This window comes from Medicago truncatula, chromosome 2 (assembly GCF_003473485.1).
Source record: "Medicago truncatula cultivar Jemalong A17 chromosome 2, MtrunA17r5.0-ANR, whole genome shotgun sequence".
Classification (NCBI taxonomy): domain Eukaryota; kingdom Viridiplantae; phylum Streptophyta; class Magnoliopsida; order Fabales; family Fabaceae; genus Medicago; species Medicago truncatula.
The window spans coordinates 33,762,809-33,777,334 of record NC_053043.1 but is presented as its reverse complement, the minus strand read 5'-3'; the positions used below and the strand labels follow the sequence as shown (position 1 = coordinate 33,777,334).

The 14,526-nt window shown below is 33.7% G+C and overlaps 1 protein-coding gene across 1 annotated transcript; it reads left to right on the top strand.

Moving 5' to 3' along the window:
- Window positions 1-10,473: 10,473 nt before the first annotated feature.
- On the top strand, window positions 10,474-12,525 carry LOC120578221 (nuclear transcription factor Y subunit C-2). The gene is made up of 2 exons (XM_039830633.1): window positions 10,474-10,629; window positions 11,375-12,525. Exon 2 carries the CDS (start codon window positions 11,427-11,429, stop codon window positions 12,222-12,224), a length of 798 nt encoding a protein of 265 aa, XP_039686567.1. The 5' UTR covers window positions 10,474-10,629; window positions 11,375-11,426; the 3' UTR covers window positions 12,225-12,525.
- Window positions 12,526-14,526: the final 2,001 nt, after the last annotated feature.

Sequence of the window (14,526 nt, the reverse complement as noted above, 5' to 3'; positions counted from 1 at the left end):
CATTTTCCAAGCAGAAATATCAACAAGGCATGTTTCACTGAAATCATCCGGCCGGTGTAAATCAACCACATAAATATAAATAAATCAGGATAATACTATCATTGTAGCGAAATCATTCAGATATAATGTGTGTAGAGTATGACTCATAAGCAGTGTAGGAGGTAGGGGGAAAGCGAGCAGAGCAAACTACCCCCTGCCGTTTCGTTTGGTGCAACGGTTTGTTGTTGGAGGACGGTTTGGGGTGTGGAGTGCGATAGCCTCTTGTGGTACAGTTTACATAGTATTAGAATTATAACACTATAAACCCGAGTTCCATTCACATAAATAACACGAAATTATAGCTGCTCTGCAGTCACAGACATAAACACACTTGGCTGAACTTTATAACCAAACATGTTCCATTGTTTTGCGATTTCAGTTTATTTTCTTTCCTGTTACTAGTAGTTCTAACAGTGTGGTGATCTAGCAAATTAAGAATATTTTTTATGAAATGGTATGCAGAAAATCAAACTGGTTGTATTTCGAATTGAACCAAATTATTTCAAACTGAACCGAACTATTCTGAACTGAACCGAATTGTTATTATTGATACGGTTGAAAAAATATAAAAAAATACAAATAAAATCTAATTTTAATTATCAAACTGTTTCAAATCGAATTAAATTGTTTCGAACTGAACGGAACTATTTCAGTTTAGTTTTATTAAATTGGGTGTATGCTCATGGCAACCTACCAATTGGTACGCCCGTAACAATACATGTCTACGTTTTATTAGTTTGTGTCGCTGAACTGTGCTAGACATACATTTTTAGTTCTATAAAGAATTATCATACATGTCTACATATAGTTAGTATTATGAACCAATTATGTAGATCTAAATGCATTCCATACAATTTTTAATAGAAAAAGGAATGATATACTTGAACGCAAGCCATGTCTACTTCACAAGGCATATCAATCATATCCTGTGCTTGTGTCTTGACCACTTTTAGATCTGGAGGACAACATTTGAAACATTATATAATTCACAATTAATTTGAAAATAATTATATATACAAGTGCTAGAGTAGAAGGGTTACTAATGTCTACAATTGTTAATGTTAGTGCTAATTATTAATAATCACAAGGTCTTGTGCACGCCACAATTTTACAAAATTACAAACTTCACTCTTACCTAACTTTGATTGTCCTTTTTTAACTCATAATTTTGATTGTCCTTATTTCATAATCAAAGTTTAGAAGATTACTTTATATTTTCTCCATTTAATCTTTGCTCCAGGTTACAAAACTACAAACTTCACACTCTTAAACAATTTTGATTATCCGTTTTTTTTTTACTTATAATTTTTTTTTTTTGTCAAGTAGCCTAGTGGCCAGAGCTCACACAATTAAATTGTGGAGAAGTGGAGTGTCCGGGGTTCGAGCCCCGGCCCCTATATATAATATGCAATATTATATCCCTACAAACTCAACTAAGCTCACGGGGATTTTACTTATAATTTTTATTGTCCTTATTTCACAACCACAGTTTGCAAGATTAATTTATGTTTTCTCCATCTAATCTTTGGTCCAGGACTCCCGCTATAGACATATATTGTAAAAAATAAAAGGCTTAAATATTTATTTCATCCTTGTAATTAGGGGTTGTTTAAAAATTGGTCCCTGTAATCGCTAATCCTCGCAATTTACCCTTGCATTGTTTAATCATTTAAAATTTCGTCCCTCTCCCCACTTAATCACTGCCATGTCACTAATTTAATGACGTGGCAATCACTCCCTGCCATACATGAAATTCCAATTTTACCCCTGAGTTTTCAATTCTTTCTTCAATATTTTGTCCTCTTCTTAAGGGCAAAATTGGAATTTCATGTGTGGTAGTGATTGCCACGTCATCGAATTAGTGACGTGGCAGTGATTAAGTTGGTCAAAGGACGAAATTTTAAATGATTAATGATTGCAAGACTAGTTTGCAAGGATTAGCGAATACATGGACCAATTTTTAAACGACCCCTAATTGCAAGGATGAAATACATATTTAAGCCAAAATAAAAAAAGTATAGACACATCTGAAAAAACTGTTCGATTAGTATAAAAACATTTATCCTTAATTCACTTGGTTAATTTTTTTTTTTGTTGCGGCGTATCCGTTTTAGTATAAAAGGTTGTCGAGTCCATGTAGAGCAACTCATAAATATCGTTATATGTCGTTTCTTTGTTTTTCTAAAGCTAGTACAATACAATTATTGTTTCATGTGTAAAAATAACATAACGATTTTAATCAATAATAATAACAAGAGGCCGAAATGTAGTTCTCGTCGATCATTGATACTCTACAAAACAATATATTTTTATAATCTAAACAAGATAATTTTCTTCGCAGGAAAAAATTAAGTTAAATATACCGCTTACTCTAACACACGCGATGCCAGGAATTGAACATTGTAATTCGAACTACTTTGTGACAACTTATAGGACAATCTTTTCTTCTCTCTTCTTATTAGACAAAAACAATAGAGAGAGAAAGAAAGAGAGAGTAAAAATACAATAAGAGTATGAGAAATAGAGTTATAAAAAAAATCAATTAGTCAAGAGATAGGTAAGACATCAAGATGAGTTTGAATAGAATCAAATACCACATCCTATACCGCCTGCTCATTATATATTATTAAAAAAGGGAAAATATATATACAAGACGGGGCCAAACCAAAACCCTCAAAAAAGCAAGAAAAAGAAGAAGAAAAATAAGAAAAAACAGAAAAATGGCCCTAAAAGAAAATGTGCAGTTCAACCACCTTTAGGTTCACCCTTGGACTGAGTGTTGTAGGAGTTGAGTTTTGAGAGTTGTTTTCTCTACTTTTTCGTCAAATAAGGCGTAAAAGAGATGGCTGCGTCTATATCTCAAAATGATTGTACATATATTATTATTATTATTTATTATAAAATTCGGTTAATGTATTATTTTGTTTTTGTTTTTGTAAAGGTAAAAATGAAAAATATATTTAATTATGTTTTATCATATAACTTGAAGACAAACATACCGAAACAATGAAAAAAATAGACAAAAGCTAGCATATCTCAAATCACTTTGGATTGTAGAAACCGAAATGACAAAAACTAACATATCTTAAATTACGATGAAAAATATATTTAATTATGTCTTATCATACGAATTGATAAAATCCATTTTGGTTTCTAGAATGACAACAAAAACCTTTTTTTTTTTAATCAACCCAGCACAACTTGCACAATCCAACGAAATTGCATAAGTGATAAGTGTGCAAAACTGAGTTGCAAAAATAAAATAAAAAAAGTTGTGTGAGCTGACGAACACCAAACTTGAATCTTTTGATAATGAAGAGTAAGTCTGACTGTCAACATGATAACAAATTCGAACACCAACAATTCACTTTGACAACAAACATAAACACATGACCATTTCTAGCCAATCAGTCCCAATTCAATCACAAAGTACTAAATTGGGTCATTATATATGATACACCTCCTTTATCCAACAATCTCCTTTTGTGAGGAAGTTAAAATTAACGAAATAGACTAAATTGAGTGACAAAAACAAAATAAAGGACCAAATTGAAACTGTTAATAGTTAAGGGACTAATTTAAAAGAAATTAAGCTAAGAGACCACATGTTCAATTAAGTCAAAAAAAATAAAAATTTCTCAGATTTATCTTTAGATGATTTAAGAGCAATGTTTGCACCATCACAACCATAACTTTAGATAGTCTAGACATAGCCAAAAAATAAAGGAGAAAAAATGAAATAGAAATTTTTCTTTTATTTTTTCTTACAAAATACATATTTTTAGAACAGGAGGTCTATCAATGATCTATGAAGCACAAACACTTATTAAATGTGTTCCTGTGTCAAACACATGCTCTGTTCGATACCAACACATATAATTATACTCCCTCCGTCCCTATATATAACACCCTTTTGTTTTTTTTTTCTTCACATTTCTTAAGAAAAGTTGTTCATGCAATTAATGTGTCTATTTTGTGTGTTAATATTACCAAATTATCCTTTGTTTGTATGTGTGTTAAATTTGACTTTTCATATTTCAAGATAAGTTAGCAGTACCCTTCTCTCCTTGGTTTCTTAATCGCAAACCCTAATCGTATCTAGCAATCGTGTTTTAGTTATACACTTCATCATTACCTTGTTATCCTTCCTTAAACAGTGTTAATCCCTGTTTCTGGATAGTTGTTTTCTTTGTTCACACTTTGTGTGCTTTCTATTTCTTCTTGTTACCTCCCCTTTGAGTGTGTTTCTTTTGGCCTGAACAATTTTTTCTTTAATCTTTTTTACAATCAACTTACAATTTGTCTCTTTACACAAAACCCTTAATTTTAATCTCAAACCCTAGAATCCTTGTCAAGATTTAACATCACAGTCTCTAAATATAGGATTCTCCCCAGATTCTTTCCGGGTTTCTTGATTTTTCTTTACTCCATTGTTTTCTCTTTTATCTTGATTCCTGTTGAATCCTTCTGCTTTCATCTGGTTTGCTGCTACACCTGCTTCTTGCTGGTGTTTATTCCTTCTTTTCTCATTCTTTTCATCACCTGGTTTTCAACCCTACAATCATGGAAACAAATAATAATCAAGAAATCATCCAACAATCAAACTCATATCAGTCTGACCCCATAAACAACAGCATCCAAAGACCTCAAAAAATCCAGAAAATTGTTATTCCTTACATGGAGCCTGGATTATATCAAGACTATGGTGCATCTTCTAGTGGAGGCCAACAAAAGTACAGTGGTTACTAGAACGAGAGGAATGATGAGATTCCAAGAACACATCAAGAGGATAATTTTCCAGAACTCGGTAGCTCAATTCCTTTTGTAGAAGGTGACTTCTTTATGTATGAGGAAGAACACATTGGTGATGGTATCAAACAATGCCAGAACAACATCATTGGTAAAATCCTAGCCTCTAAACAAATCCCTAAGTCAGTTTTACACAGTTCCCTCATGGGAATCTGGTGCAGTCCAGCTGGGTTTAAAATCACTGAATTGGAAAACAATCTGTTTCAATTTTCCTTTGAAAAAGAGGCCGATATAAACAGAATTCTTAACAGTGAGCTCTGGATAATCAGGAATGTATGGCTTAAACTACATCTATAGAGCAGAACTACTATTCTTCAAGAATTGGATTTTCAACATGCACCTTTATGGATTCAAATATGGGGATTACCCTTACATTGCAAAACTATAGCTATGGGTATGCAACTAGAGCCAAACTTGGAAAGGTGGAAGAAACTGCAATATATGACTATCCAAACAGTACAAAAATCATAAAAATCAAGGTTCAATATGATTTAGCTTCACCAGTCAAAGCAGGGATGTATATTGAAAATGAAAATGATGGGATAAATTGGGTAGATTTTCGTTATGAAAATATTCCTCTTTTCTGTTTTAAATATGGATTGATTGGGCACAGTGAAGGAAATTGTGAAGAAAATACAACAGAAGTACAAGAAAGAACAATCAATCCTAGGGGCCCTTGACTTAGATCCAATGTTTATGGGAAAAGAGTACATGAAAGGTCAGATCAGAAGTTTCATAGTAATCCAATGAAATATGTTAGTGGGAGTAAATTCAGCCCCATCCCAAAAGCTATGTTAAACAGGATGACCAATTTAAAGATTAAGAAAGCTCAGGAAAAGCAGGACACTAAGGAGAAAACTCCCACCCAAACAACTAATATGCAAGGGAGGCAATATTAGTACATGTAGCAATCAAATCCTTTGAAAAGGAAGACTCTACCTATCAGTAGTTTCATGGAGGATTGTGAGAACAGCTCAGCACCAACTCAAATGGCAAGCGTTGAAGACAAGGCTAGCCAAAGATCATGAAGATCTTATCATGGAACTGCAGAGGTCTGGGCAAACCTAATGCAGTTAGAGCTTTGAGAAAGCTCATCACCACCCATAGCTCTGACATAGTTTTCCTAAGTGAAACTAAGCTCTGTGAGTCTGATCTTAACCTAAAGTCTCAGTTGTGTTTTGATATTTTGCCAAATTATCATCTTTTTAATTGTGCAAAATGCAAGGGTAAGAGGTCTAGGGGTCTTATTATGCTTTGGAATAATGATGTAAATTTGTCAATTCAAAATTTCAATGAAAGGTTTATTGATTACTATGTGTTCTGTTCTATTACTAATTTTAATTGGTATGCCACTGGTGTTTATGGATACTCAACACACAATGAAAAACATAAAACTTGTAACCTTCTTAAAACTACTAAGAACAGTCATCAACATGATAATTGGCTTGTTTTTGGTGATTTTAATATGATATTAGATAGTAATGAAAAACAGGGTGGTAGTACTATTGATTTCCATTTGTCTGACAAGTTTTTTAATATCATAAATGATTGTAATCTCAATGACCTTGGCAGGTAACCAGGCTGATGCAGATCATATACAGGAAAGGCTTGACAGGTTTTTGGCCTCTTAAAATTGGATTGGAAATTTTCAAAATTACTATAATAATCACCTACTTAGATATGCATCAGATCACACACCTATTCTTTTAGAATTTTGGTATAATAATGAATGTAGAATGCCAAAGAAACACAATACTCTTCCAAAATTTGAGCAGTTATGGCTGGAGAATGAAGATAGCAATCATATTGTAAGAACTACTTGAAACTATAGCACATGAAATTTAGAAGAAAAACTCAAAGATACTTTACACCATCTTCATAGTTGGGGCAAGGAGCAGTTTGGTGATATTCCAAGGACAATACAAAAACTTTAGAAAGAGTTACAAAACATTAAGGAAAGTTATCCTGATATTAACACCTTAAGTAAAATTAAGGAACATGAAGGAATGTTGGATGATGCTATTAAGAGAGAAGAATTATGGTGGGCACAGAGGGCAAAAGTCAATTGGCTTCAAGCTGGTGATAAAAACTCCAAAATTTTTCACATCAAAGCTTCTCAAAGAAAAAAGGAAAAATACTATAAAGAGCATTCAACACAATGATGACAGAAGATGGACTGATGCAAATAATATCAGTAGTACTTTTATTGATTATTTTAAAAACATTTTTACTTCTTCTAACCCTAATTGCATGCAGGAGACCATCAATGTTGTAAAATATAGGATCAACCCTGAGCTTCATACCTATTTACAACAAGATTTTCGTGCCTTAGAAGTTTATGAAGCAATTAAGCAAATGAAAAGTACTTCTGCACCAGGACCTGATGGTCTACATGCTTTTTTCTATCAATCCTATTGGAGTATAATTGGTTCTGATGTTATCCATTATGTTCTAAATATTCTCAATAATCATGGTGACCTTGGTAATATCAATCATACTTTTTTATGTATTATACCTAAGATAAAACATCCCAATCTTCCCTCTGATTATAGACCTATAGCTCTTTGTAACGTCATTCTTAAAATTGTTACCAAAACTATTGCTAACATAATTAAACCAATTCTCCCTATCATTATTAGTCCCCAACAAAGTGCTTTCATTCCAAAAAGGCTCATATCTGACAACACAATTCTAGCTTATGAAGCTTTTCATTTTTTTAAAAATCATAAAAACAAAAAGAACGGTGTTGTTGGAATAAAGCTTGACATGGAAAAAGCCTATGATAGGGTTGAATAGAATTTTCTTGAGTCCACTATACTAACTATGGGATTCCCTACTAAGCTGGTTAACACTATTATGAGATGTGTTAGAAGTGTATCCTTTTCTATCCTCATTAATGGACAACCCTCCAATAGTTTTAAACCTCAAAGAGGTATTAGACAGGGAGATCCCTTATCCCCTTACCTATTCATAATTTGTGCTGAAGTGTTGTCTGGTCTTATATTTTCTTATCAAGATCAGGGCAAAATTCATGGTATATCTATTGCAAAAAATGCACCTCCTATTTCCCATCTATTTTTTGCTGATGATAGTATGGTTTTTTGTAGGGCAAATAGGACTGAAGCAAAGCATCTAATGGACATTTTTGCAGAATACCAGAGGATCTCAGGTCAAAAGATTAATTTAAGCAAGTCAGAAATGGTGTTCAGTCCTACTATTATGCAAAATGTCAAAGATGAGTTTCAATCCTTTATGCCCATTCAGATAACTGACAAGATTTCCAAATATTTAGGCCTTCTTACTCAAATAGGAAGATCTAAAAATCAAGTTTTTAATTTCATTATGGAAAGATTCAGAAGTAAACTAAAAGGTTGGAAGGAAAGGAGCTTGTCCTTTTCAGGAAGAGGTGTTTTGATTAGGGCAGTAATCCAAGCCATCCCCACTTATGTCATGAGTATTTTCCTTATCCGTCAGGGCATTTGTAATAGAATAGAACAGGTTATTTGTAGATTTTGGTGTGTGTGTGTGTGTGTGTGTGTGGCAATGAAATCAAGAGAAAATTCATTGGAAAAGCAAGGATTTTCTTTTAAGATCCAAGTACCATGGGGGACAAGGGTTTAGAACTATGAGAAGCTTCAATGAAGCATTACTAGCAAAGCAGGTTTGGAGGCTTCATAAATACCCTACATCTCTTTTGCCTCAATGCCTAAAATCTCAATATTATACTCACACAGACATCTTAAAATCTAGATTGGGACACATACCAAGTTTTGTTTGGAATAGCATTTATCATGCTCAATGGGTTATTACCAAAGGTGGATGTTGGAAGATTGGCAATGGGCACAATATCAGTGTTTGGGAAGATAATTGGCTGCCCAATCAAAATGGCTTTAAAGTCTTATCTCAAAAGCCCAACTCAACTAATATCTCACATGTAAAGGATCTCTTAGAAGACCACCATGAAGGTTGGATACAACCACTTCTAGATGCCCATTTTCATTGTTTTGAAAGAGAACATATGCATCAATTACCTTTAATCAAAGTAGCCACTATTGATAGCTACATGTGGATGTATACTAAGGATGGACATTATACTGTCAAATCAGGATATAACATTATCAGAGAATGGCATCACAGCAGGGAACAAGGAACTTCAACTAATAAAGCTTTAAAAGCTTTTTGGAACATCAATACTATTCCAAGGCATACAAATTTTTTATGAAGGGTCCTCAATGATTCTATTACAACTAGGAGTATTCTCAATTCAAAAGGTATGACCTCTGATATGCTCTGTCCTAGATGCCCTACCAAATTGGAAACTCCAAATCATACTTTCATGAACTGTAATTTTGCAAGAAAAGTTTGGTTTAGATCCATTTTAAACATTAATTTTTCTAAGAATCCTGAATATGAATTCAAGGACTGGTTACACCATCTTATAGCTACTACAGACGAAGAAACCATTATATATGCAGCCTCTACAATATACAATTTATGGTTTGCTCGGAATAAACTCATTTTTGAAGACAAATTAACTACTGAAGAGGAGGTAATCCAACAGATCAGCAAAAACTTACAAGAATACAAGTCATGCGCTCTAATCAACAACAAATTAGAAACCATGCAACAACATCCTATTGTATCCAATCATAGTAGATCTAGAACAATCAAATGGAAAAAAACAAGCTTAAATCTCTACGAAGTTAACACAGATGCAAACCTTTCACAAGAAGGTATCTGGGGTTTGGGAGCCATTTGCCGCGACAGCTTTGGCAATGTTCTCGCTGCAACCACCTGGAAACGCGAAGGAGCAAACGAACCAACAGAAGCAGAAGCCTTTGCCATGTACTCAGCTATGGAATTCGCAGCTCATAATGGTTTTTTTTTTTTTTTTTTATGTGATTTTCGAAACTGATAGTGAGAAGTTGGTACGTTATCTTACAAAGAAGGAGGAAACACCAAACGTTTATGTGGGTAACATTGTTAGAGGTATTCAACTTAGAAAGGCTTGGTTCAGACATGTGTCTTTCATGCATATAGGCAGAAAGGGCAATAAGGCAGCCCATAAGCTGGCCCAACATGCTTTAATTGAACCCAATATTGTATGGATAGAGGATACACCCCCTTGTATTGTAACTGATGTCCATTTGGACAAATATAATCAATAATAATTCATGTTGTTATTAAAAAAAAAAAGATAAGTTAGCAGTATTAATTAGGGGTATATTTAGGAAAAAATAATAAATGCATCGACTAATTTATAAAGAGGTTTAAATTTAAAGATAATTTTTTAGTCAAATGAATGATCATATACAAAAACGGAGGGAATACTAAATTATGTAAATTTTTTAAATTATTAATGATGTGAGCGTATAAATGTTCTTATCATATTTGATATCTTGGTCCCTATCGGTGTTTATAAAAGACCCCATGGTCTTTGTTTATCTTCACAGCAGCCACCTTTTTTGTGTTTTTGTTTTTGCTTTTTCCGTTTTCTCTTTTAACCGGAAAAAACAAACAACGTGCTCTGTTTATTTTATCCCCTCGAAACGTCAGTGTCAATTACAGTGGCGCTGGCATACCAGTACTTTATCGCCACGTGGAAGCCAAAAACATCATCACACAATTGTCAAAACTTTGTTCTAACACCACGTGTCGAGTTTTACGTTGATGCTCCCTCCCAAAAACAAAAGAAAATTGCTTTTCTCATTTCAAAGTCTCACTCACTTCACCATTCTCTCTCACAATACAGCTTCAAGTCTTCAACCTCAATTTCTATGGGTATGTTCTGCTTTTTTTTTGTTGCTTCAAAAATGCTTGCAAATTTTTAACTATTTTATGCTTATGATAATGATCATTAGTTCACTACTTCAGCAGCTTATGTTGAAATCATGTGCTCTTTGAACCAGAGTTTAACATTGTTTTAACTTTAATCCTCTCTTAGGGAAAATGTTGCTGTTACTGTTGTTTTATTGTTTATTGTTTAAGCGAGGAATATTCTTTAAATATCAAGCTTTGACTAGTTGATAGATATTTCTTTTGAAAAATTTCAAGAAAAGGAGAAGAAATACTTGTTGGATTTGCTTTATTTTGTGTTTATTCATCTTAATCCTAGTGAGAGGTCAAGAAATTTGTTATGTTTTACTGAGCTATCTCTGTAACAGAATTCATCCCTTCCTTCTGTATATTTTCTGTTTTGCTTTATTTTTGGTTTGAAAATTATTGACAATGAACTTCGGTTGTTAGTTATGAATATCTTGAATTTTGTATAATATTCTATTTTTGAGTTCTTATACAAACCACATGTTATCGTGGTGGGTAAGGTTTTGAAAAAAGAGTCTCAGTATTTTAAAAATAGGGAAATATTGATTCCGTAAAAGACTTGATCTCTTCTTCTAGATGACTGTTCTTGTTCTGTAGATAATTTCATTTTTCTAATAATTGTTTATGCCTCTGTAAGAATCTAGTATCCTTCGAGTTTGGAATATTATATGACATGAGGTTTTTTATCCCTTCCTTTTTACAGAACTGTAGGGAGAGAACTATTAGTAGATAGATTCTTACAGCATTAACTTGTCATGGATAATTCGGATCAGACTCAACAGCAGCAACAATCTGCGATCGGAGTCGCACCAGGTACTAGCCAAATGGTCTATTCTTCTCACTACCAGACTGTTCCCATGTTGGCTTCTGGCACACCTGCTGTAGCTGTTCCTACCCCAACACAGCCTCCAGCCGCCTTCTCTAATTCCGCCCACCAATTCGCATACCAGCAAGCACAGCATTTCCACCATCAACAGCAGCAACATCAACATCAGCAGCTTCAAATGTTCTGGGCAAACCAAATGCAAGAAATCGAGCAAACATTTGACTTTAAAAACCATACTCTCCCACTTGCGCGTATAAAGAAAATAATGAAAGCTGATGAAGATGTCCGGATGATTTCAGCAGAAGCTCCAGTCGTATTTGCAAAAGCATGCGAAATGTTTATCTTAGAGCTGACTTTGCGATCTTGGATCCACACAGAAGAGAACAAGAGGAGAACACTACAAAAGAATGATGTAGCAGCAGCTATTGCAAGAAATGATGTTTTTGATTTCTTGGTTGATATAATTCCAAGAGATGAATTCAAAGAAGATGGGCTTGGAATGGCAAAGGCTACTACTCCGATAATCGGTGCTCCAGCTGATATGCCATATTATTATGTCCCGCCACAACATCCTTTAGGTCCTACAGGGATGATCATGGGAAACCCAGTTGATCATGCAGCCCTATATTCTAACCAGCAGCCTCGACCTCCTGTGGCTTTCATGCCGTGGTCAAATGCACACATTCAGCAACAGCAGCCACCACAACAGCAACAAACAGACTCTTAATGAAAATTTGGTGCCTTTCAGTTTGCTGTAGTTTAGTGTGATGCGTTGAAAAATACCGAAGGTTGTTTGAGATTGTTGTACTCATTTGTGATTGTATGAGCTCTTTTACTGAGTTACTACGTAGTGTTCGTTGTTTACTTTTCAGGTAATGTTGTGCATGTGAAATTAGTTTGCAGTTGTCCATAACTAGCTAGCGTAGATGATTAGGTCGTTTGAAATGATGAAAATGTTTGTAATGAAGACAGTTTGAAAGTTTTCAATGTCATTGCAATGGTGAGTTAAAGCTCATCTGCTAAGTACATACCAGCTGTGTTTTTTCCTTGCCCCCCTGTTTGGTGATGTGAATTTGCCTTGCTCAGCGTTTCTTGCAGTGCCGCAACGCAACCCACCACCATACCAAAAGACATCACCCCTTTCTAATCATTTCTTTTGATTTCCAGGGATCTCGTGTATAGAATTCTTGGTGGATATTACCGACTGTCACAGTGAAAAAAATAGCCACCTGTTGCATGCATTTAGGTCAACACTCAAGTGGAGGACAAAGTCCTCTCTCGTAAGTTTTCAATGTTGCTGTGCTTCGAAAGCATGACAATAACTATTATGATTGTATGGTTCGAATGAAATTTGTTAGGTTCTTGTATTTGCACCTGATATGCAGGTGTGTGCGTCGGTATCTTCAAATCTCTACCCAGTTTTTGTTGATTTATCAAAAACAAATCTTCTATTCATTCAATATACAACTTCAATCTCATAGTAAATCTTGATGGACAGATGAATTGAAAAGACACTATACCTGCTAAATATCTAATGACTGGTTCCATTATTCATGAAAATCCAAATATTTTGAATACAAGCCGATGATGACACACGACACCAACATGTATGATTTCTTAGGGTAGGAGTTTCAATAATTTTTTGAGTTTTAATAATTTTTACTCTACAACTTGATATTTAGTAATACTCACCAGCATGTCGTATAGGCTTATCAGGTGAAGACATAAATCTAGGTTAGAATTTTATGTAACAAATCACATTCTATGAAGTAAACAAACAAGATTAGAATTAAACAAAGAAATATTTGGTCCATCCATAAAAAAAAGTAAATAACAAAATCAAACTCAGATTCTATATAAAAAAAATAAAAAAGATAACATGGGAGAATTTGTAATATCCTTTTCAGGGACTACACAATCCTCATCTTTTTCGACGGTGTCATAGTGTTGTGATCATATGCCCATGAGAACTCCTTGCGGATCTCGGCTTCTTCTGCACCGTGTGTTTTACAGTACTTGATGACCATAGCAAGATGCTTGCTCAATACATTAGGTAGAGTAATCACTGCAGTGTCTCCGTGCTTGTCGTGCAGAGTTTGCATCTCGTTTGCGATGTTAGCTTCTACCTCGAAAAGAATCTCGTTAGCGATTTTCAGCGTGATCATCTTTGATGATGTTTCTTGTGCCATAGTTATTATTATCACAAAGAGAGTTTAAGAGATGACGGAAAAGAATGCTGATATCATCAAATAAATAACTGTTATTGGGATGAAGAACGGTTAGGTATTTCTATTAATCTATTGAATGAGATTTTTTTTATACAAACATATCTTTTTATTTTTGGTTAAAAGATTTTGGCTTGGTTATATTTTTTTAAAAGATTTGCTTCTATGCTTTCTTTTTCAGTTATTTGGAAAATATGACAATCGAGTTGAGTGAATGTCGTCTATCAATTAGTGCAAACACAATTATATCAAATAGAAGAATTAGTTCAAAAAATAAATAAATAGAAGATTTTTTTTTTAGTAGAAGATTTGTTTAGTAAATAAATATTTTATTACAAGTATATGCATTCACGATTGAGTTTTCAATCAAAATATTTTGTAATTATAAGAACTATGAGATTCAATCATGTGTTTGTAAATCAAATCAAATAAAAGAGGTACTTAACGATGTGGAATTATTGTCAGCTAGTTTCTAAGTTATTATTTGTAATACCTGATTGTATCGAACACATATTGATTAATGAAATGTTTTAAGCTTCTTCTCTTCAAAAAAAAAAAACGATGTGGAATTACCCACGAAACAAATTTTTCTTTATAGAAGATAATCTAACTGATAAATAATAGCCGAAGAACTTATAACAAATAACGAATGAGCTAATAATAATAGTTTTTTTTTTTTTTTAAGGAACTTAAAGCAAATGGAGTAGTTTTTTTTTTTTTTTTTGAAGGAACTTAAAGCAAATAGTTTTTTTTTGAGATACTTCTAAAATACCAAAATTGTTAGGCCAGACGCTTTGAGGGGAG

What these genes read in the sequence shown, in the direction of transcription:
- LOC120578221 (XM_039830633.1), top strand. Translation starts at nt 11,427, where the DNA reads ATGGATAATTCGGATCAGACTCAACAGCAGCAACAATCTGCGATCGGA.